Consider the following 23,764-nt stretch of genomic DNA (forward strand, 5'->3'; position numbering starts at 1 on the left):
TACAAAGAACTCACAAAGTTAGACTCCAGAGAACCAAATACCCCTATTAGAAAATGTGGGTTCAGAGCTAAACCAAGAAATCACAGCTGAAGAATATCAAATGACTGAGAAGCACATAAAGAAATGTGTTGTTGTAAATATAAAAAAAAGTATAGTGGTCTTTTACCTCGCTTGGTTCAACACTGCAGTGACCCAAGATATATGCTAGATATCTTGGTGGAAACACATCCCAACTCCTTGGCGGCCCAGTGTCTCCTGCTGCTGCACACTTTGCTACATTCAAACTGTCACATAAACTCTCTCCTCTCCTCTCCTCTCCTCTCCTCTCCTCTTCTCTCCTCTCCTCTCCTGTCCTCTCAGTTCCAGTCTCCTCGTCTTCCTTCAAACTTCTCTCCCACCCATTCTTCCTTCTCCTCCATTAACAGGCCTCCTTCTATCCTGTACCTGCCCCTCACCTGAATTTTACAAATTCAATGGGGAGAAGTTTCTGGTGAAGCCACCTGCTTCCAGAGTGTGTAACTAGGCAACTGTCCTTGAGGCAGTGGATTTAGCATCAAAATACAGATAACTCTAGGGCAGTGCACAACAGAAATGTTCAACATCCTTAGCTATCACAGAAATGCAAATCAAGACAACCCTGAGATTCCACTTCACACTTGTTAGAATGGCTAAGATCAAAAACTCAGGCAACAGCAGATGCTGGTGAGGATGGGGAGAAAGGAACACTCTTCCTTGTTGGTGGGATTGCAGACTGGTACAACCATTCTGGAAATCAGTCTGGAGTTTCCTCAGAAAATTGGACATTGAACTATCTGAGGATCCAGCTACACCTCTCCTCTCCTGGGCATATATCCAAAAGATGCTCCAACATACACCAAAGACCCATGCTCCAATATGTTCATTGAGCTTTATTTATAATAACCAGAAGCTGTAAAGAACCCAGATGCCCTTCCACGGAGGAATGGATACAGAAAATGTGGTACATCTACACAATGGAGTACTACTCTGCTATCAGAAACAATAACTTCATGAAATTCATAGGCAAATGGATGGAACTAGAAAATATCATCCTGAGTGAGGTAACCTAATCACAGAAAAACATACATGGTATGCACTCATTAATAAATGGATATTAGCCCAAATGCTCAAATTACCCAAGATGCAATCCACAGACCACATGAAACTCAAGAGGAAAGATGACCAAAGTGTGGTTTAATCACTCCCTCTTACTAAGAGGAACAAAAATATTCATAGGAGTGTATATTGAGGCAGGATTTGAAGAAAAGGCCGAAGGTATGGCCATTCAGATCCTGTCCCACATGTGTCATTCATATATATATTTAACCAAAACTAGGTAAGGTGGATGGAGCTAAGAAGTCCATGTTGACAGGAACCGGATATAGATCTCTCCTGAGAGACACAGCCAGAACATGTCAAATACAGAGACTTGTACTAGCAGCAAACCACTGATATGAGAATGAACCAGAGTTGGAAAAATTAGAGAAAGGACTGAAAGATATGAAGGGGCTTGCAAACCCATAAGAACAATAATGCCAACCAACCAGAATTTCCAGGGACTAAAGAATTACCCAAACACTATACATGGACTGACTCTGGGCTCCAACTGCATATGTAGCAGAGGATGGCCTTGTTGGGACACCAGTTTTAGAGGAAACCCTTGGTCCTGTCAAGGTTGGACACCCAATGTATATGACTGTTGGGGGTGGTGGTAATGGGATGTGAATGGGGAAGGGAACACCCAGAAAGAAGGGGATGGGTAAGGGTCAGGGGGCTGATGGACAAGAAACCTGGAAAGGGAATAACATTTGAAATGTAAATAAGAAATACCCAATGTAATAAAAACGGTTACTAAATGGTAATTTTGTAGAATTCAAGAAAAAGAAGATAAAACTGCAAGGCACCTTGTCTTTTAGGTCAAATAAAGGCATGAAATGGGCTCCATTTAATGTCAGACATAAGACATATCCTTACCTAATGAGCACTTTTCTTCCATTCTTTACAGAAGGAATAGAATCCAGAAGACCTAAAATTAATATTTGTATTAAAAATATTAACAAAAAATTAACAAACTGAATTTATTTGATGATTTTACGATTCTTACTTTATGTATACATATGAAAATCATTACATTCAAATAATTTTCAATAGAGATTACTAAAATTAATACATGTGTTATGTCACTTCATGGCTTTGGTTTTACAAAGCCAAACTGTCAATTAGAATGTTCAGAAAACGAATTTAATAACATACTTTCCTCTATAACCAAAAGTACTAACAAGCCTAATGAATTTTATGGACAAAATAACTAAAAACTCTTGTTTCTTTTTCCTTTTATTTACCAGAGCCAAAGTACATGATCTTGTAGAGGATGTGTGATATTGTATTGATTTCCCATTTTAGAGAACTTTTTTGAAAGCCTGAATAGCCTACAAACCCATCATTTAGAACTCTCAAATTAAAATCCATTTTACAAAGCAATTACAATTCGCCCTCTCCTTCTGCCTGTAGCAAGATAATGTTTTGCCTCAGCAATCCAATTGTGAATTGTCCCAAGGACATCACTTCCAGGATAATTTGTCAGACTTAAAAGAGAGGCTTTGATTGGACAGCATCTTTTCATAACATAATTTTAGAAGATTTTTGTTTTAATGTGATGGAAAAATTAGGGTTTAGGAAATGAATTTAGTGAACACCAATGTGAATATAAAAATGTGTTGGCTACAACATTAAATATATATTACAAAAATATGAATTTATGACTTTTATGCCATGGGGTAGAAAGAATTCCTGTTACTGCCCCGATCTTTTAAAACTTCCCAATCTTTTCCCTAAGTTTATCATACATATCCATACATCCACACAGAAGTATGTAAAGTCAACACTAAATGCATTAAAATTAAAGCTAAATTTTGTTACACTAAATCAATGTGAGCTCATGCTGTATATAACATTTGTAATCTTTGTTTCTTGTTCTACGTGGGAATATCTTCCTATATAAAACATACTCATATGCAGGATAAAAAAAGAATTAAGGTATTGGTAGAACAATAACTGAATAAAGTTTGTTGATGAAACCAAATGAATAACAAAAGCATGTATGTGTTAGGGTGATTTCCTCACCTAATCTCTGTTACTGTCATGTGTCTGACTCATGCAAGATGAGACTTCTTAATGTCCTCACTAAACACATAGAGGTTCTTAGTGTTAAATCATGTATTAGTTCTTAGGTAATTGTGTAGAAAATGCAGATATTTTCTTGGTTTATTCAATTGCTTTATGACTTTTTGATTGTGACTTAATTGAAAATATGAAATAAAATATTCCAATCATAATGTAATATCCAATATAGATATTTCATATGTCAGTTTCAAACATTATCTTGATTATTCTATTTGTATCCAATATCCAATTGTGGACTCTTCTAAGAATTTAGCAGGAGAAAATAAATACGAATTTCAGACACAATATAACACTGAGAGGTCTCTACTTATTTTCATTTCTACTAGTTTAAAGATTAGAATTTGCTAATATTCTCCTAACAATTATTGCTTCAGCTAGTTTTTATACTGAAAATAAACTTTTTTCATCTTCTGACCATTCTTTCTCCTCCCCTACCTCCTTCAAGATCCTCTTCACCTTCTCACTTACCCAATATCCCTACCATATTCTCTCATTAGTAAAGCATTTTAAAATTAATGAAATAAGAAAATAGTATTATAAAAGCAAAACATAGCAGGACAAAGCAAATATGCAAAAAAATAAAAATAAAAAGAGCCAAAGAAAACACTCAAGAAACTCATACAGACACAGATACACACACACACACACACACACACACACACACACACACACACGCAGGCACATGTTTGTAAAAACAGAAATCCTATAAATAGAATCTCCAAAACACAGTTCAGTTCATTTGTGTTGGACGCATACTGCTGGGACAGGGTCCTGTACTTAAGTATGGTTTATCTAACAAGGAAACTCCACTGAAGAAAAATAATTTTTCCTTTGCGAATCTTTACTTATTGGAGATAAGACTGAGAAAAGGTAAGTTTCTAGATATAAGAAATTAAAAAAAATTGCATAGAACTGTATCTTGGTATTTCACATGGGAGGGGGTATTTTACAAACCTTAGGAAACTAAAAATTCATCTCATAGGTTCAGGATGTCTCAGGGAAACTTCTTCAAATTTCTGATGCAGTGAGGGAGGAATTTATGTTTCATTCAACAACCATGATGAACTGAGCCCTTGAGAAGCAGAGATGACATCCTCCACCCTTACTGTCAGAGCTGCCCTCCGATTTCCCTCAAATGTGGAAGGAATGGATGGAAACAAGCAGAGAATCTTTGTCAAGACTGACCAGAAAGGATGGATATCCTCAAATTTTTCACAGAAGTGATATTTGGTGAGGTACAGCAGGTATATTATAAATTTTCAGAAATGAGTTTTAATTTGTGATATAATGATTTAATTTTTTTTTCTTTTTCTTTTTTTCGGAGCTGGGGACCAAACCCAAGGCCTTGTGCTTGCTAGGCAAGCGCTCTACCACTGAGCTAAATGCCCAACCCCTGATATAATGATTTAATAATTGGGCATTGTGGACAGTGAGGTGAACTGAATACTATCAGGGTCTATTTGCACCATAACTATTTGTTTTTGAAAAAGAAACTTAAACTCATGTACATAGACTCTTTCCTTAATAAAAATCCTGTGACCAATGTCATAAGTTAATAAGATGATACATGAGGAAATGTAAGAAGGATCCTTCACATCAGATAACTGATCAGTTGTCCATGGAGCTGAGATAACTGCATTTGATGATTGGATTGAAAGCTTTGAACTTGTGTGAAAAATGTGTGGCACAGGGGTGTGATGAACTGAACTGCCCTCCTGTCTCACAGATGTGCTGATAGTAAATTCAAAGTGTTCTACTTCCATAAATACACCTAGTAGGTTACAGGGGATGCTGCTAATAGAGATTATGAAAAGTCCCACAATGAAGTCTTCTGGTTTAACTATTTCCACTTAATTTCTCCTAAGCATTAGGTTTAACCTCAGAGCTGATCAGGAAATCTAAATAGTTAAAGTTATGAACTTCTTCAGTGCTGGTACTTGTGGCTTCATCTTGCTCTTAAAATGAAATGCATCACCAAGACATCAAAGACAGCTTCAGAAATACAATAACAGGAATGTGAAAAATATTTTCCTTACACTGTAGAACTAGTAAAGGAAGTAAAGTATATACATTTAGGGAAATTAAAAAGCACTATTGAGAAGAAATCAAAATGATAAAGAATGTGAAAAGAACAGCCTTTCTAGAGAGTCATAGAAAGGAACTCACTTAGTCACACACACACACACACACACACACACATACACACACCACACAGGAATATTATTTACTGAAAGATAACCCTCTCAGGTAAGAATTAAGATGTATTCACAGAATTAAAGACATGGACATTTTTATATAGGATTTCTTCATTCATAATAACAGTATTCTTTTGGCATACATTTTAAATCAACATTTTCTAGTGATAAATATTCTCATTCCTCTGATGATTTTGTATGATAGCAAAGATACTCTACTAAATGTGGTAAATTGGGTCTATAACTGTAAATGGAAAGGAAATAGGACATGATATGAATGGTAGAACCAGGGAGTTCTACCACCCTGGTCATTGCTCTTGTAATGGATTGGTGATCATAGTCTCTGCTGTGATGGACCTCTGAATCAGATCAGAAACAGATCTAGAATCCTGAAGTGCAGTACTCTTAGAAAAGGTAAGTCAAAAAATACATGAGAATTATGGAGAAAATGAATTGGCCCCTACTTGACAGTATGGACTTGATATCAAAGTGTGTTATAAGTGGGAAAGTATGAATCCATGGTATAGTCATTCATGACAAGGTGATAATACAATAAAAATGGTTATTATAAGATGGACTGTTAGCTCATTGGGTCTACTTTTGGTGAATCATGTGACTAATCTTCAAGCTTCAAAATGTAGTTTAATTTTATGGGTGTAATAATGTTTGATTTTAAGTATTTTGATTAAAATAATTACTACAAATAAAATCTACTATTTTATGGTACCTTAAATATATCTTATAGAATATATTTAATGCATCTATGAATGAACATTTTATCATTTTATTTTTTCTCTTCAACTTATTAAAGTCTTCATCTTTGCTGTCCTATAATCAGTTTTATTTTTAAAATCTTTTGCGGTAATGAAATTATTACACACCCTCAAGTGAGTAGAAAAGTTCATAAAGTTATGTCTAGGATACTCTTGGAGTCAGATATTGTCCACACCCCTGGAAACTAAGAGTAAATCTAACAGGTAGATGACCTCTCAGGGAACACCCATTAAACTTGTACAGCTGTTGCTTTGTTTTGCTGAGGAGTTTAAATTAAACCAAGTATGTCATGGCTGAAGCCCCTATGTGGACTCACAGAAGGAGACTACTTGAACTTGCATAGGGGATGTCTAGGATGTAGTGGAAACCTGAGGTAATATAAATGCCAAAATCATAGGACTTTTCTACCTATCTGCTTTCTGAGACTGGAGCCTATGGCTACAGATGTGAAGAGGAAGGGAATAGATGATACACCTCATGCTCCAGATGCTACAATATAGTTTACTCTGTTGAGTTCTTATTCTTAAATACTGCTGGCACTTGATAGAACCAGGTAATAGTGGCAGGTGATGAAGTAAGCTGTTTCTACGTCCCTGGGAGGGACTAGCAGAATTACCTGCAAGCTACCACTTGTAATGTGAAAAATTAAACCAAAATTTAATGAATATCAGAAAAAAGGTGCTGTGGTATTATGTGTAAGATCAGTGCAAAGCCACTGTTATTCAGGCTCTAAGTCATTCAGTCCTCTTGAACCAAAGTATTCCACCTAACTGAAGGCCAGGAAAACAAGATCTGGAACCCGGAAACGTTTTAATTGGCAAAATCTAAAATTTGAAGGTATAACAAGAAGTTATAAGGTTTTATTAATATTAATTTTATTACTTCAGACAAACTGTCTTGGATGTTTGTTTCACTTTCCAGGTTTTTCAAAGTTTTTCAAAGTATGAAAAAGCTGGGATCCCTAAAAGAAACCATAAGAAGCTACTGCTTAAAAATATGTAAGTAAAGACATAGCTATAACAGAGACACCAGGGAGCTAAATTTGTCAGACCATGGGAATTGAGAGAAAAATAAATATCCTTGTAGGGGGTACAAACAAATTAGGAGAACAGGTGTTGTGAAATAGACAGTGGAACTAGAGACGTGGGGCTACCAAGAAAGCCCAGATCACTGTCTCACAAATGCCTATAAGTCCTAGATGGCAGAGTTCAGAGAACTATAGGATTTCTAGTTTATGCTACTTGGTTTTTCTATTACTTTCATTTTTTTCAGTATGTTCTATAGACTTCTCTCCGTTGACTAGTTTTCATAGTCCAAGAAGGTGCTTTGATTCAGTATATGGATAGAGAAAAATTATCAAAGGTCTTAGTCACCTATGAATGTGGTATACACACACACACACACACGCACGCACGCACACGCACGCACACACACACACACACACACACACACACATATATATATATATATATATATGTATGACTGTTTTACTTCCATGTATGTTTATGTAGCATATGGCTGACTGCTGCATTTCAAAGTCAGAAAAGAATGGTAGATCCCTGAAATCAGAGTGTACAAACAGTTAAAACCTACCTTGTGGGTGTAAAAAATTGAATCAAGGTCCTATGGAATAACAACAAGTAATTTTAATTTCCACGTGCTTTCTCCTACCCCTTCCATAATTTAAAAAATAAAACATAGAGTTAAGGAAGGGCTGGCATTTTAATACTTGAGCCTATTCTAATATACCATTTCATTTACATGAACATAAAAGCGAACAGGCTTTAATTTTCATATGATGATATTTATTAGTTAGTTGATATATGTTATATTAAATAATGTCATCCTTTTCTGTATAATGAATAATCACAGTGTTTATTTAACAAAATGATGACTGCTTAATTTTTACATTATTTTCCAAGTGTACTTTTCTATTTGTTCTGGTTTGTGTCTCTGTGTCTACGTGTGGATAGTATGAATATATGTGTATACATCTTTGGTAGAAGGTTTTATGCCTGTGTACAAGAATATAGAGAAAGAAAAGGGTTTAAAATAATGTATACACTATACCTAAATTCTTTGGGAAAAGTTATCACTGGACCTTGAACACTGTTTCTCTACTAGATGAGCAATCCTCTGAGCCTTTGTAATGCACCAACTTCCTCTTCAGTAGCACTGTGTTAAAGCTATTCTGCTGTACCTGGATTCAGATATGGTTTCAGACATGGGTGATGGCACATAGGACATCCTATTTATATAGTAAGTAAACTTCCTACCACCTGGCTTCTGACATGGGATCTGGAAGTAAGGACCTAATGTTTCTATAGAGTTCTCTTCCACACTGCTCCTTCTTCCCAGCATGGAAAGTAATATTTTAAAATGTATAAGAAGCCACTATCAATTTCCTACACATTTTCCTGATGGCATTCTTCATTTCTTTATTTCTGAAAGTGTAAACCATAGGATTGAGCAATGGTGTCAGGACAGAGACAAATATAATTGTGTATTTCTCAAAGGAAAAGGCAGATGAAGGCCGTGCATATATTAGCATGCATGGGACAAAGAACAAAATCATAACAGTAATGTGGGATCCACAGGTTGAGAGAGCTTTCCTTCTTCCTTCTGAGCTGTGACGTCTTAGAGAGAAGAGGATGACACCATAGGAGACAATCAACAAAGAGAAGATAATGATGCAGAAAGAGCCACTGTTAGCAAACACCAAAATGACAAAAATGTGTGTGTCAGTGCAGGCAAGCTGCAGTAATGGGAACAAGTCACATGAGAAATGATCAATAAAATTGGGTCCACAAAAGGGCAGCTGCAATGTAAAGATAACTTGTGTGATAGAATGTAAGAATCCTCCTGTCCAGGCCACGCATACAAGGATGCCACAGAGCCTCCGGGTCATGATTGAAGAGTAGTGAAGAGGCTTGCAGATGGCCACATAGCGGTCATAGGCCATAGATGTCAAGATAATCACCTCAACTCCTGCAAAGAAGTGGCTGGTAAACAATTGTGTGATGCAACATTCAAAGGAGATGGTCTTCCTCTCATAGAAGAAGTCTACAATCATCTTGGGGGTGACAGTAGAAGAAGTACATGCATCCAGTAAGGACAAGAATATCAAGAAGAAATACATGGGGGAGCCCAGCAGTGCAGGGCTGTAGATGATGGTCACCAGAATTATTATGTTGCCCCCGATAGTTGCAATATAGACCAATAAAAATACAACAAATAGTATTTTCTCAACTTTTGGGTTCTGAGAAAGCCCCAACAGTATGAACTCATTGACAAAACTCTGATTCTGCATGGTCCTCAAAAAGAATGTAAATTTAAAATATGTCCATGAAAATCTGCAGTAATGAGAAAACAGACTATTACAATTGAGAACAGAGTGTTATAAATTCTACAAAATGTAGAATTATATTAAAAGTAGAAACGTTTTTAAATAGCTACAGTTTGAATATTGGTGATTTAAACAACTCTGTATGGTAGAAGAGAAATGATTTATTATAAATGTATTGAGAATTTTTGGATTGAAACATTAAAGGTCATTTTGAAACCATATTCTAGATATTATGAAAAAGTCAAGATTACCAGTCATGTGTGCCAACTCTATTCTAAGGAGTTTGTGATAACTAATTCACACACTACCTCTATCTAAAGAGGCAAAAGGTACTTTGTGTGCATTTGAAAATCTTGGCTACAAGATAAAATTGTTTAAGTCACTAAATCATAATGGCACTTATTCATCCTGGAACAGGGAACTCTGTGAGAAATACTCAGCACTTTTCATGACACATCAGTTGAAAGTGTTGAAAATTAACATTTGATTCAGAATTTTAAATGTGAGTAGAATTTTTAAATGTTTCCATGCAAACTAAATGAAATTAGTGTAAAAAATAGCAATAAAAGTAAGCAAAAATAAGTACTCTAAGGGCTCAGTTTTCTAGTCAACTCTATGAGGCAAAGTCATTGATTTGATTTTATTATACTAAAATTATAACTAAACAGGTTGAGGTTTAAAAAAAGACAACCTTGGGTTTAAAAAAAGACCATCTTGTGTTTTTCTTGATTTTTTTTTTGTTTGTTTGTTTTTTTCGGAGATACTGGACTGAATGCACATGAGATCTCCTAGGAGGGTCTCATCAGTATGGGATTGGAATTTTTTTTTCTCAGTGAGAACTTCAGAATAGTTGCTATCTCCCACTCTTCTTAAAGTTTAAAGAATCTTATCAAGTGGTTCATGAATTAATGACTCATTTCATAAAGAGAAGAGAGAAAATGATCAAGAATCAGAAGCAGTGATGATAAAACTAGTAGCAACATATAACTGATGATGAAAAATTATTTGTTGAACATAATTTAGACTCTTGAGACTCAATTACTTGCCATTTGTTTATACAATACAACTGTTCTCAGAAAACATAATTCTTTGAAATGTATGGTTTGCAATTAAACATGTTTATAAACAGCTTACTTGCCAATTCTCCAATAAGATTAAACTTGAACATACCGAAATATTACTCATGGTAATTGTCAGTACAAATATCTGGAGAAAATGGTTCATTTTTAATGCCAGATGTTTTACCCACAGAAATCTTCATGAACCATCTGGGTAAATATTCCAGCTCTCAAATTAATTTTCTCCAGATAATGTCAGCCTCATGGCATATCTATAGTTTTCTGCAAAGGTCTTTGTCTATTGCAGGAAGACATTTCTCTGATGAGTGATAATACTTAATTATGGATATAAGGAAAATAATAAGAATGTAGCTAGGAGAGTGCTGGTTGTGGATTCTCCTCCAAGATCCATTACTTTTCTAGTCCTAAATAGTTGGTTTGTTTCTGGTATCTGGCATGACTTCTCTCTTTCTGAATAGGCCTAAGGGGACAAAAAATTTTAAGATTTTATAGAACTGTAGTTTTCTGTCAAATTTATGTCCAAATAAGATCCCAGAAGCTACACCCAAGACATCTCAGTGGCATGGCTGCCAGAACAAGACCTGAACAAGGATTACACTAATGGACATGCCAATGGAGAAGGAAAAAATATCATGGGCCTCAACCCAAGACAAAACTATAAGCAAATAAGCAATGCTGAGAATGGGAAAAATATTTGTCCCCAGGGAAAGAGCCTCCAATTGGTTTTCTAATATCAAGTGAATAAGCTTGAAACCATAAACATAGAAATAACATTGTATGGGCTGATCAAGGTGTATTTATATATTTAGGAAAGTGTGTGTTTGTGTTTATGAAACAAAAATTAAATAAATAGAAACAGTAAAATTAAGAAAGAACTAAGGGCTATATGGAAGAACTGAAGTGAGAAAAGGGAAAGGGAAGATTATATATCTATATTTTCATTCAAAAATAATTTAAAAGATTTCTGTTGTATCATGTATTAACAGCACAATAGTATAATAAAATTTTATGCATGAATATTTACTTTCATACACATATACACTGATCACACATACACACACATGAACACATGTACATGTATACAAATATACTTATGCATGTATATATACATATGCATGAATACGTATATGTAATGGTTGCAGAGAGGGAAGTGACATTTTCTTCAGTGGTATAACCACTGCTAAGGTGTTCATGCTCCTGTAAAAAAGCCAAATGAAACTCACTGGGTTGGGGCTAGGACTGTAGCTTAGTTGGTAGGGAGTGCCAGACTCTAGCATTCATTTCATGAATGTATATTATGAATATATCCATATGTATATGTATCTAGCAGTGTATGTATACATATATTGTTATATTACATGTATGTATGTGATTATATGTATACACATATATTGTAATAATTTTGTTATAAGTTGTTATTTATTTTTATTAGTATAAATGCATAATTAACAATAACATATTTGTACTGAGAAGAAAACTATGATCATTTAAATGACTGTCATGTAATAAGAATAAATAACTTTGACTTATTAATAAATATTTTTTATAACACTGCATATTTGTAGTTTAAAACAAACATTTTCATGACAGTCTCAGGGGAGTTTATCATTACCATCAAAGATATGAAGTCTTCATCTTCTTACAAGCTAGACCCCAGGAAACATTAATAAAAACAAACAATATAGATCAGGCAGAAACCATTTAAGATAGACTAATATGATCACTGCATAATTTACCAGCTGTCACTCAAGACCAAATGAAGATGGATGAAGAATTGCAATGAATAAGGAGATCATAGGTCTTAGTGCATACATGAAGCATCAGAATGAAGCCTGGTATTTCTTATATTGCTGAAAATAGAAAACAGAGTCAAACTATTTCCGAATCTTGACATAGCACTCAGACCAAAACCCACACAGTTATCAATGGCATGACTCAAGCTACTTTTTGATTCTTAACAATTCTATAAGCCTTGGGTTTCATTTGTGCAAATGATATACTAGGGAGGATTTTCAAAATTCTTTTGTTAAAAATAATATAAAAATTATCAAGAAAACTGGAATGTAGAAGGAGATGTCAAATATTAAAAATAGTTTGTCTCAAAGAATCAATGAACCAGAGCAGAAAAGTTAATTTTAGATTTTATCCTTTTTTTATAGTACATTGCTAAGTCCTTTTTCATTACATTTATTTACAAAAGTAATATACTTTATTTTATAGGCTGTAATAAGACATGATTTCTTCAGTACATAGTGTATCCTAATGTTCTTAACAATCAATGTTAATGTATTAAGGCCTTCAAAAACACTAACAGTTCTGTTTCAGATAACCTTGTTGGCCAAAGAAAAACAATATGAATGCGTGGATCCGAGGAAAACCAAACTCTATGTATATTCTTTTTCTATAGTCCAGTTACACCAAACAAAGCAATACTATCATTTTTACACCAAAGTAAATTCTAAAATTTGTGTTAAAATATCAATAATGGGGACTACATTCTAATAATTTATGATTAGAAGGTTATGATTTTACATAATGTAGAAGATAACTGACCAAAACATAAGCAGTAACCTAAATTGAATTATTAAACAAGGATAACATTGGAAAATTAATCTGCAAATTTTGGAAGTAATAAAATATATTTATATATAATAAATGTCTACAAACGTTCTTAATTATTTTGAAACCATAATATATATATGCATATATATGATAAATGTCTACAAATGTTCTTTATTATCTTGTCAAATGCATTCTCAGTGAATCAGTGTGGTATTATCAAGTCAATCTATGCCAGTGATATTCAGGAATATCTGCTTCCATTTTGTTTTTCTTAATCTAATTTTAGAGTAAATAATTATTAAACAGAAAATGTTTTCTTATTTTTTTTCTGCTAGGAGAGACTTGTGGAAGAGGGTAAGAGGGTAGATATGCTGATAAAATATTGTTTAACAGAATTAAATTTTCAAAAATAAATAAAAATACATTGTATAGTGGGTAACAAAACACATTTATGTATAATATTGATTTTATAATAGAATGGACTAACATACCTCAGGCCATCGGGTCCATGAAAAGCAAGTGGTTGCTTTTATTTTAGTATGAGTTGACAAAATTTAATGTAGCCTAGGATAGATTCATACTCACCATATAGGATAGCATGACATTGAACTCTTGGTATTTCTGCCTTTACCACCATATTCTGGAATTTTAAATTTATGCTAGTACATTCATCCAAATCCATAGTTTCTATCATCATATTCTGCAAACAATATTTCAAATGCAACTTTTCAATAGTGAGGCCCATGTTATTTGAACAATGTGTGCTCATCTAAACCGCGATAAAGAGTAGAATAAGTCAAAAGAAAAAATCCTTAATGATTACATTTTAAAAATGTTTTCAATTAAAATGAAACTTCTTCAGTCATGCAATGCATTCAGAGCACAGTTTAAACAATCATTGCAGAACTCTAAGTATGTTAAATGTATTGAGGTAGCACTCTAGCTCCAAAATGTATCCTAAAAATAAAATAAGATGATGGAAATTTACAACAGAATATAATATAGAGTCTAAAATATTGAAAAATGAGAAATATCTAAATCATTCATAAAGGGTATGATATATATATATATATATATATGACCATTACAACTTACTATCATATGACACTTATATAAATAAAGCTAATAATATGAATATATCAGCAGTGAAATACTTTAACTTTCTGTTAAGCAGAAGGAAGGTAAACGTTCATTTATAATGTTTGAAATATATTTTATAGCATACAAATAAACATAAAAATTATCTGTAACTGACGTGTTTTTATTTTGGCAAGTTACTTAAAATTAAACACTGAGATAAAATCCCACAGAATCAAATTGCATTTAAATTTGTGAAAATAGCTTGTGGCTTGCAGATCATTCACCTGGTTACCAAAAGGTGGAAGCAACAAGCTCACTTAACATAGCACCTCACGTGAACTATTTTGATTCATTATCATTGTTTCATGAATGGTCTTCTGATGAGTTCAACTCATTCCTATTCTTAGTGCCCTTTGATTTAAAGGCTGTTTTCTCATATAGGAATCAGCTCAGTGTCTCTATATTTCTCTTTAAATATTCTTTGATCAAATACCCATGAATTTAAAAATTATAGAACTATTCCTTATCCGGCACAGGGTGTTCTCACAGAAAAAACTGTGCACTGAAACATCTCCTGAGCAGTGACCTTGAGTCATGCATAACCTTGGGAAGATGCTCCATTACCATGTGCATTGTCCACTAACTCCTTACTTTACCAAAAAATTATTTATAGCAATAATTTACCTGCAGATAGGATGTCTTTGTTAACTGTGATATAGCACTCAAACTTGTCAGAGGGTAGAGTAGCAGGGTATCAATATAAGCAATTGCTTTAAAGTACATTGCATACAAGTAAATAATGTCTTACAAATAACGGGAAATTATAATCTCACTTAAAATTGTTCTATACATTAAACTCCAAAAGACCATCATATTTTTAATCTAACAGTCCTATTTTCAGTATTTATGGCTAAGAAAACTACTTCCTAAGACTCTGTGGAAAAGACTTCCTCTTCAAATTAGTTTCTTTTTTTTTTTTCTTTTTTTTTCTTTACTAACTTGAGTATTTCTTATTTACATTTCGAATGTTATTCCCTTTCCTGGTTTCCCTGCCAACATCCCCCAACCCCTCCCCCATTCAAATTAGTTTCTTTTTCCCTCTCCCAACTGTTGTTCTCCAGATTTCCCAAAATGTCTCCATTTGTCTTGTCATAGAGTTTCTGAAATGAGAACAAAAGGATTCTCTTCTTTTTTTAAATGTCTTATTTAATGGATGACATCTTGGTGATGGAGTTTACATTCAAAGAGAAAGACACTAGAACTGAAGCAGTTCAGAGTTTCAAGCACACATTTTTTCATCCTGTCTGAATTGGAAACTAAAGATTAGGAGAAATAAAGTAGACCGGATTAAATCAAAAGAAATCACTCTGTGATGTAAGTCACACTTTTTGAGCATTAGTGTCCTCTTCTGTGTTACATGTTAGGTCTGTATTTGTGAAAACAGCCTGTTTATTTGGTATCCATAACTATAAAGTATATAAAAGCATTTTAATTACCAAGTTTGTATACCTGAATTCTTTAAACAACCTCAAATAATACCAGCTTTAAATATAAATGTAATATTTTTGAGTCTATAAAGACATAAATCTAAATTATTTAGAAAAAGAAAAGTTTTGAACAGATAAAAGTAAGACTTGTATCATATTTCTGAGTTGTTTGGTTCCAACTTGAAGTTGAAACATTTAAACTTTGTTTAATATTATAAAACTTATGAAATAAAATCAGAATGAGGGGTTGGGGATTTAGCTCAGTGGTAGAGCACTTGCTTAGCAAGCGCAAGGCCCTGGGTACAGTCCCAGCTCCGAAAAAAAGAAAAGAAAAAAAAATCAGAATGAAATAGATAGGATGTTCTTGGACAGGAGGAAAGAAGAAAGAGTAAAATAATAGAAGGAAGGGAGAGAATTTGTACTATGATAACCGTTACTTGAGCTCTGTGATCACTTTAGCAAGTATTCATTGTGAAGTGCTTTTCTATAATCTCCCTGTGTGTCATTTTAGTCTCTTCAGAACCACTGACATTGGTCATACAATCTGTGTAAAAAAAAGTAATATGAGCACCAGGATTTTTGCTACTCTCAAGAATATGTAATGAATAGATCATGATTATATTAAGTGTTAAAGCTTTACCACAATTTGAACATCATCTCTGAAAGTGAAATAATGTGCTTTATAAGCCTCACCATGTGTCAATTGTGGGAAAAATTTGAAGATAGACATCCTTTGTTATCTGTAGTCAACTATCCACTCAGTGGTAGTCAAGATTATCAGTTTGTTTCCAGGAGAGCAGCTCCTGCAGTGAGGAGAAGGATGCTGTCTCCGTTACTCGAGTGCTCTATCCATCATCCATCATCGTGGCAAACCAAACAAAACTGAAGAATCCAAAATTCCTTATAGACTGCATCTGCAATTTAAAGAGATTTCTGCAGACATCATGAGTCTGTGAAACGAAATATTATTTCCCTCAGGACTTGTAAAATTTCTGGTCCCATTAGCACCCTACAAACCATTTGTATATCTGTCACTTAATTGTTTATTTATAGATCTTTGTCTACACAAAATCATGCTGTGTTTTTATTTAATTTGGGGAGGGTTCTATATGCTTTCACATGGCATCATCTTAATAAATAAATACACTATTTTACAGTAGAAGGCATGCAGTACCTGTGTAGATTTAGACAAAATGTTTCTGCAAATGACATCTATTAATGAATATATAAGAAAAATACACATAGGTTTGGAAAATTTTATCAGCATTTGTTTGTTTAGAAAAAGCATTATATGTATAAATAGCTGAGATATGCACGTTTATAGATCATTATTTTATCTATGAATATTTTGTCATTTACATATTTTGACAATTTTATGAATACATACAATGTACTATAATTATGCTGATTAATCGTAATGATTTATTCTCCTCTTCCTCATTATCCAGAAATCCTTTTTATGACCCACTCCCTTCCTTATATTCATGTCATTTGTTTAGCTACTGAATTTAGAGTTGCCTATATGAACACAGAGAATGTGGTTAATTGATAAACCATGAAAAACTCACCTACATCTACACATCTGAAGAAAATATTACCCTCTCTACATTTAAATGTCATTAGCTCCTTAGTAAGAATTAAGGCTGCTCACAGCTCCCTGCTCCCAAATCCTGTGATAGAAAGAGCTGAACAACCTGAAGTGCAGGCAATCCTGAGACTGCAGGGCAGGACAGACTGCCACTTCTGCCCACCTTTGCCCACATCCCTGGCCCAAGAGGAAACTGCATAGTGCCTCTGAACACAGAAATGTAGGAGCAGTCAAGCTGCAGGAGCCCCTCAGTCCAGATCTGTGGCCAGGTCTGAATTGAACTGATCAAACAGCTCCTTGCACCCAAATTCCATGGGGGTCGGGGGAGAGCTAGACCCTCAGAAGTGTGGATATTCCTGTAGAATCAGAGGAGGCTACTTTCTGCCCACATTGCTTGACTAGGAAAATGCCTGGTGCTATCTATACCCCCAGCACACAGGAACCTAGGAGAAATAGGGGCAGTAACCTACTGGTTGCTGCCCTCAAGGAGAGCTGAAAGCCAGCCAACAGGAGCGACTACACACATGAGAACTACATTCTGTTCCCACAACTGTCTGAAAAAAATCAGGAAAATGGGTCTACAGCAGTGCTGACACATAGGCCCACAGGAGGGTCAAGTCACCATTAGAAACACCAAGAAAGGCTAAAACCAGAGACAACCTGATGGTGAGAGGCAAGCTCAGGAACAAGCAACAGAAGCCAAGACTACTTGACGTCATCAGAGCCCAGTTCTCCCACGAAAGCAAACACTGGATATCAAACATACCAGAAAAGCAAGATCTGAATTTAAAATCACCTTTTATCATAATGATGGAGGATTTTAAAAAGGTCATAAATAACTCATTTAAGGAATTACAGGACAACACAAGTAATCAAGTAGAAGTGCATAAGCAGAAACAGTAAAATCCCTTAAAGAACTACTGAAAAAACAACCAAACAGGAGAAGGAATGAACAAAACCATCCAGAAGTTAAAAATGGAATGAGAAACAATAAAGAAATCACAAAGGGAGACAAATCTGGAGATAGAAAATCTAGGGAAGAGATCAGGAGTCAAAGATCTCATCACCAACAGAATATAAGAGATAGAAGAGAGAATCTTAGGAGCAGAACATATCATAGAAAACATCTACACAACGGGCAAAGATAATGGAAAATGGAAAAGGCTCCTAGAACAAAACACACAGGCAATCCAGGATTCAATCAGAAGATCAAACCTAACAATAAAAGGTATAGAAGAGAGTGAAGACTCCCAACTTAAAGAACCAGGAAATATCTTCACCAAAAACATAGAAGAAAACTTCTCTAACCTAAAGAAAGAGATTCCCATAAACATAAAAGACACCTACAGAACTCCAAATAGATTGGACCAGAAAAGAAACTCCTCCGGTCACATAATAGCCAAAACATCAAATGCACAAAAGAAAGAAAAAATATTAAAGGCAGTAAGGGAAAAAAGTCAAGTAACATAAAAGGCAGACCTATCAGAATTACACCAGACTTCTTACCAGAGACTATGAAAGACAGAAGATCCTGGACAGATGTCATACAGACCCTAAGAGAACACAAATGCCAGTCCTGGTTACTGTATGCAGCAAAACTCTCAATTAACATAGATGGAGAAACCAAGGTATTCCATGACAAAACCAAATTTACACAATATCTTTCTACAAAACCAGCCAAAAAAGGATAAAAAATGGCAAAGCTCAACATAAGGAGGTAAACTAAACCCTAGAAAAAGCAAGAAAGTAATCTTCTTGTAACAATACCAAAAGAAGAGAGGCACAAACACATAATCCCATCTCCATATACCAAAATAACAGGAAGGAATAATCACGAACCTTAATATCTGTCAACATCAATGGACTCAATTCCTCAGTAAAAAGATACAGATTAACAGACTCGATTCGTAAGGAGGACCTAGCATATTGCTACATACAGGAAACACACCTCAGAGACAAAGAAATACACTACCTCAGAGTAAAAGGCTAGAAAACCACTTTCCAAACAAATGGTCTGAAGAAGCAAACTGGAGTAGTCATACTAATATCAAATAAAATCGACTTTCAAACAAAAGTCATCAAAAAAGGAAGGGCATTTCATATTCATCAAAGGAAAAAAATCGACCCAGATGAACTCTCAATCCTACATATCTATGCTCCAAATACAAGGGCATCTACATACATACATACGTACATACATACATACATACAAACATACATAAAAAAACCTTACTAAAGCTCAAAGCACACATTGCACCTCACACAGTAATAGTAGGATATTTCAATACCTTACTCTCATCAGGGAAACAGAAATTAAACAGAGACATAGAGAAACTAATCGAAGTTATGAAACCAAAGGACTTAACAGATATTTATAGATCATTCCATCATGGTACCTTCTCCAAAATTGGACATATAATCTTTCACAAAATAAGCCTCGACAGATATAGAAAGTTAGAAATAAACCCATGCATCCTATCAAACCACCACGGACTAAGGCTGGTCTTCAATAACAACAATTTACATGGAAGTTGAACAATGCTCTACTCAAGGATAACTTGGTCAAGGAAGAAATAAAGAAAAAAGTAAAGACTTCTTAGAATTTAATGAAAATGAAGGTACAACATACCCAAACATATGGGACACAATGAAAGCTGTGCTAAGCGGAAAACTCATAGCGCTGAGTGCCTGCAGAAAGAAACAGGAAAGAGCATATGTCAGCAGCTTGACAGCACACCTAAAAGCTCTAGAACAAAAAGAAGCAAATACACCCAGGAGGAGTAGAAGTCAGGAAAAAACTCAGGGCTGAAATCAACCAAGTAGAAACAAAAAGAACCACAGAAAGAATCAAAAGAAACAAAAGCTGGTTCTTTGAGAAAATCAACAAGATAGATCAGCCCTTTGCCAGACTAAACAGAGGACACAGAGAGTGTGTCCAAATTAACAAAATCAGAAATGAAAAGGTAGACATAACTACAGAATCAGAGGAAATTCAAAAATCATCAGATCGTCCTACAAAAGACTATATTCAACAACACTTGAAAATCCGGAGGAAATGGACAATTTTCTAGACAAATACTAGATACCAAAATTAAATCAGGAGCAGACAAACCATTTAAACAACCCCATAATGCCTAAAGAAATAAAAGCAGTTATTAAAAGTCTCCCAACCAAAGAGAGCCCATGACCAGATGGGATTAGTGCAGAATTCTAAGAGACCTTCACAGAAGACCTCATACTAATAGAGTTAACACTATTCCACAAAATTGAAACAAAAGGAGGGCTACAGAATTCCTTCTAAGAAGCCACAATTACTCTTTTACTGGAAACACACAAAGACTGAACAAAGAAAGAGAACTTTAGACCAATTTCCCTCATGAATATCTTTGCAAAAAAACTCAATAAAATTCTTGCAAACTGAATCCAAGATGACATCAAAACAATCATCCATCATGATTAAGTAGGCTTCATCGCAGGTATACAGGGATAGTTCAATATATGGAAAACCAACAACAAACCACTATATAAACAAACTAAAAGATAAAAACCACATGATCATTTCATTAGATGCCAAGAAAGCATTTGACAAACTTCAACACCCATTCATCATAAAAGTCCTGAAAAGAACAGGAATTCAAGGCCCATACCTAAGCAGAGTAAAAGCCATATACAGCAAACCAGTAGCTAACATTAAACTAAATGGAGAGAAACTGGAAGCAATCCCACTAAAATCAGGGACTAGACAAGGATGCCCACTCTCTCCATACTTATTGAATATAGTTCTCAAAGTCCTAGCCAGAGCAATCAGGCAACAAAAGGAGGTCAAAGTGATACTAATTGAAAAGGAAGAAGTCAAAATATCACTATTTGCAGATGATATGGTAGTATACTTATGTGACCCCAAAAGTTCCTCCCGATAAACAACTTCTGTAAAGTGGCTAGGTATAAAAGTAACTCAAACAAATCAGTAGCATTCTTCTACTCAAAGGATAATCTGGATGGGAAAGAAATTAGGGAAATGACACCCTTCATAATAGTTCCAAATAATACAAAATACCTTGATGCAACTTTAACCAAACACATGAAATTTCTGTCTGATAAGAACTTCAAGTCTCTGAAGAAAGAAATTGAAGAATATCTCAGAAGATGGAAAGACTTCCCATGCTCATGGATGGGCATAATTAATTTGGTAAAAATGGTCATTTTGCCAAAAGCAACCTACAGATTCAATGTAATCCCATTCAAAATGCCAATCCAATTCTTCATAAAGTTAGAAAGAACAATTTGAAAATTCATTTGAAATAACAAAAACCCATGAGAGTTAAAACTTTCCTCAACAATAAAGGAATTCTGGGGAAATCACCAACCTTGACCTCAAACAGAATTACAGGGCAACAGTGATAAAAATTGTATGATATTTATACATAGACAGGCAAATATTCAAGCGGAACAGAATTGAAGACACAGAAATGAAACCACACACCTATGTCACTTGATTTTTGACAAAGGTGGCAAAACCATCCAATGGGAAAAAGATAGTATTTTCAACAAAGGGTGCTGGTTCAACTGGATGTGAGCCTGTAGAAGAATGCAAATCGATCCTTTCTTATTGCATTTTTTTTTTACATTTTCTATTTTTTTTTATTAACTGGAATATTTCTTATATACATTTCGAGTGTTATTCCCTTTCCCGGTTTCCGGGCAAACATCCTCCTCGCCCCTCCCCTTCCTTATGGGTGTTCCCCTCCCCACCCTCCCCCCATTGCCGCCCTCCCCCCAACAGTCTAGTTCACTGGGGGTTCAGTCTTAGCAGGACCCAGGGCTTCCCCTTCCACTGGTGCTCTTACTGGGCGATTCATTGCTACCTATGAGGTCAGAGTCCAGGGTCAGTCCATGTATAGTCTTTAGGTAGTGGCTTAGTCCCTGGAAGCTCTGGTTGCTTGGCATTGTTGTACATATGGGGTCTCGAGCCCCCCTTCAAGCTCTTCCAGCCCTTTCTCTGATTCCTTCAACGGGGGTCCTATTCTCAGTTCAGTGGTTTGCTGCTGGCATTCGCCTCTGTATTTGCTGTATTCTGGCTGTGTCTCTCAGGAGCGATCTACACTTCTGCACTTCTTTGCTTCATCCATTTTGTCTAATTGGGTGGCTGTATATATATGGGCCACATGTGGGGCAGGCTCGGAATGGGTGTCCCTTCAGTCTCTGTTTTAATCTTTGCCTCTCTTTCCCTGCCAAGGGTATTCTTGTTCCTTTTAAAGAAGGAGTGAAGCATTCACATTTTGGATCATCCCTCTGGAGTTTCATTTTGTTCTAGGCATCTAGGGTAATTCAAGCATTTGGGCTAATAGCCACTTATCAATGAGTGCATACCATGTATGTCTTTCTGTGATTGGGTTAGCTCACTCAGGATGATATTTTCCAGTCCCAACCATTTGCCTACAAATTTCATAAACTTCGTTGTTTTTGATAGCTGAGTAATATTCCATTGTGTAGATGTACCACATTTTCTGTATCCATTCCTCTGTTGAAGGGCATCTGGGTTCTTTCCAGCTTCTGGCTATTATAAATAAGGCTGCGATGAACATAGTGGAGCACGTGTCTTTTTTATATGTTGGGGCATCTTTTGGGTATATGCCCAAGAGAGGTATAGCTGGATCCTCAGGCAGTTCAATGTCCAATTTTCTGAGGGACCTCCAGACTGATTTCCAGAATGGTTGTACCAGTCTGCAACCATACCAACAATGGAGGAGTGTTCCTATTTCTCCACATCCTCCCCAGCATTTGCTGTCACCTCAATTTTTGTTCTTAGCCATTCTCACTGGTGTGAGGTGAAATCTCAGGGTTGTTTTGATTTGCATTTCCCTTATGACTAAAGATCTTGAACATTTCTTTAGGTGTTTCTCAGCCATTCGGCATTCCTCAGCTGTGAATTCTTCGTTTACCTCTGAACCCCATTTTTTAATAGTGTTATTTGTCTCCCTGTGGTCTAACTTCTTGAGTTCTTTGTATATTTTGGATATAAGCCCTCTATCTGTTGTAGGATTGGTAAAGATCTTTTCTCAATCTGTTTGTTGCTGTTTTGTCCTAACCACAGTGTCCTTTGCCTTACAGAAGCTTTGCAGTTTTATGAGATCCCATTTGTCGATTCTTGATCTTAGAGCATAAGCCATTGGTGTTTTGTTCAGGAAATTTTTTCCAGTGCCCATCTGTTCCAGATGCTTCCCTAGTTTTCTTCTATTAGTTTGAGTGTGTCTGGTTTGATGTGGAGGTCCTTGATCCACTTGGACTTAAGCTTTGTACAGGGTGATAAGCATGGATCGATCTGCATTCTTCTACATGTTGACCTCCAGTTGAACCAGCACCATTTGCTGAAAATGCTATCTTTTTTTTCCATTGGATGGATTTGGCTCCTTTGTCAAAAATCAAGTGCCCATAGGTGTGTGGTTTCATTT

The 23,764-nt window shown here is 35.3% G+C and overlaps 1 protein-coding gene across 1 annotated transcript; it reads right to left on the bottom strand.

Moving 5' to 3' along the window:
* Window positions 1-8,544: 8,544 nt before the first annotated feature.
* LOC116900445 (olfactory receptor 4C15-like) lies at window positions 8,545-9,483 on the bottom strand. Its single transcript, XM_032902186.1, has one exon. It carries the CDS (start codon window positions 9,478-9,480, stop codon window positions 8,545-8,547), a length of 936 nt encoding a protein of 311 aa, XP_032758077.1. The 5' UTR covers window positions 9,481-9,483.
* Window positions 9,484-23,764: the final 14,281 nt, after the last annotated feature.

Source organism: Rattus rattus, chromosome 5, assembly GCF_011064425.1.
Source record: "Rattus rattus isolate New Zealand chromosome 5, Rrattus_CSIRO_v1, whole genome shotgun sequence".
In the NCBI taxonomy this organism is placed as follows: domain Eukaryota; kingdom Metazoa; phylum Chordata; class Mammalia; order Rodentia; family Muridae; genus Rattus; species Rattus rattus.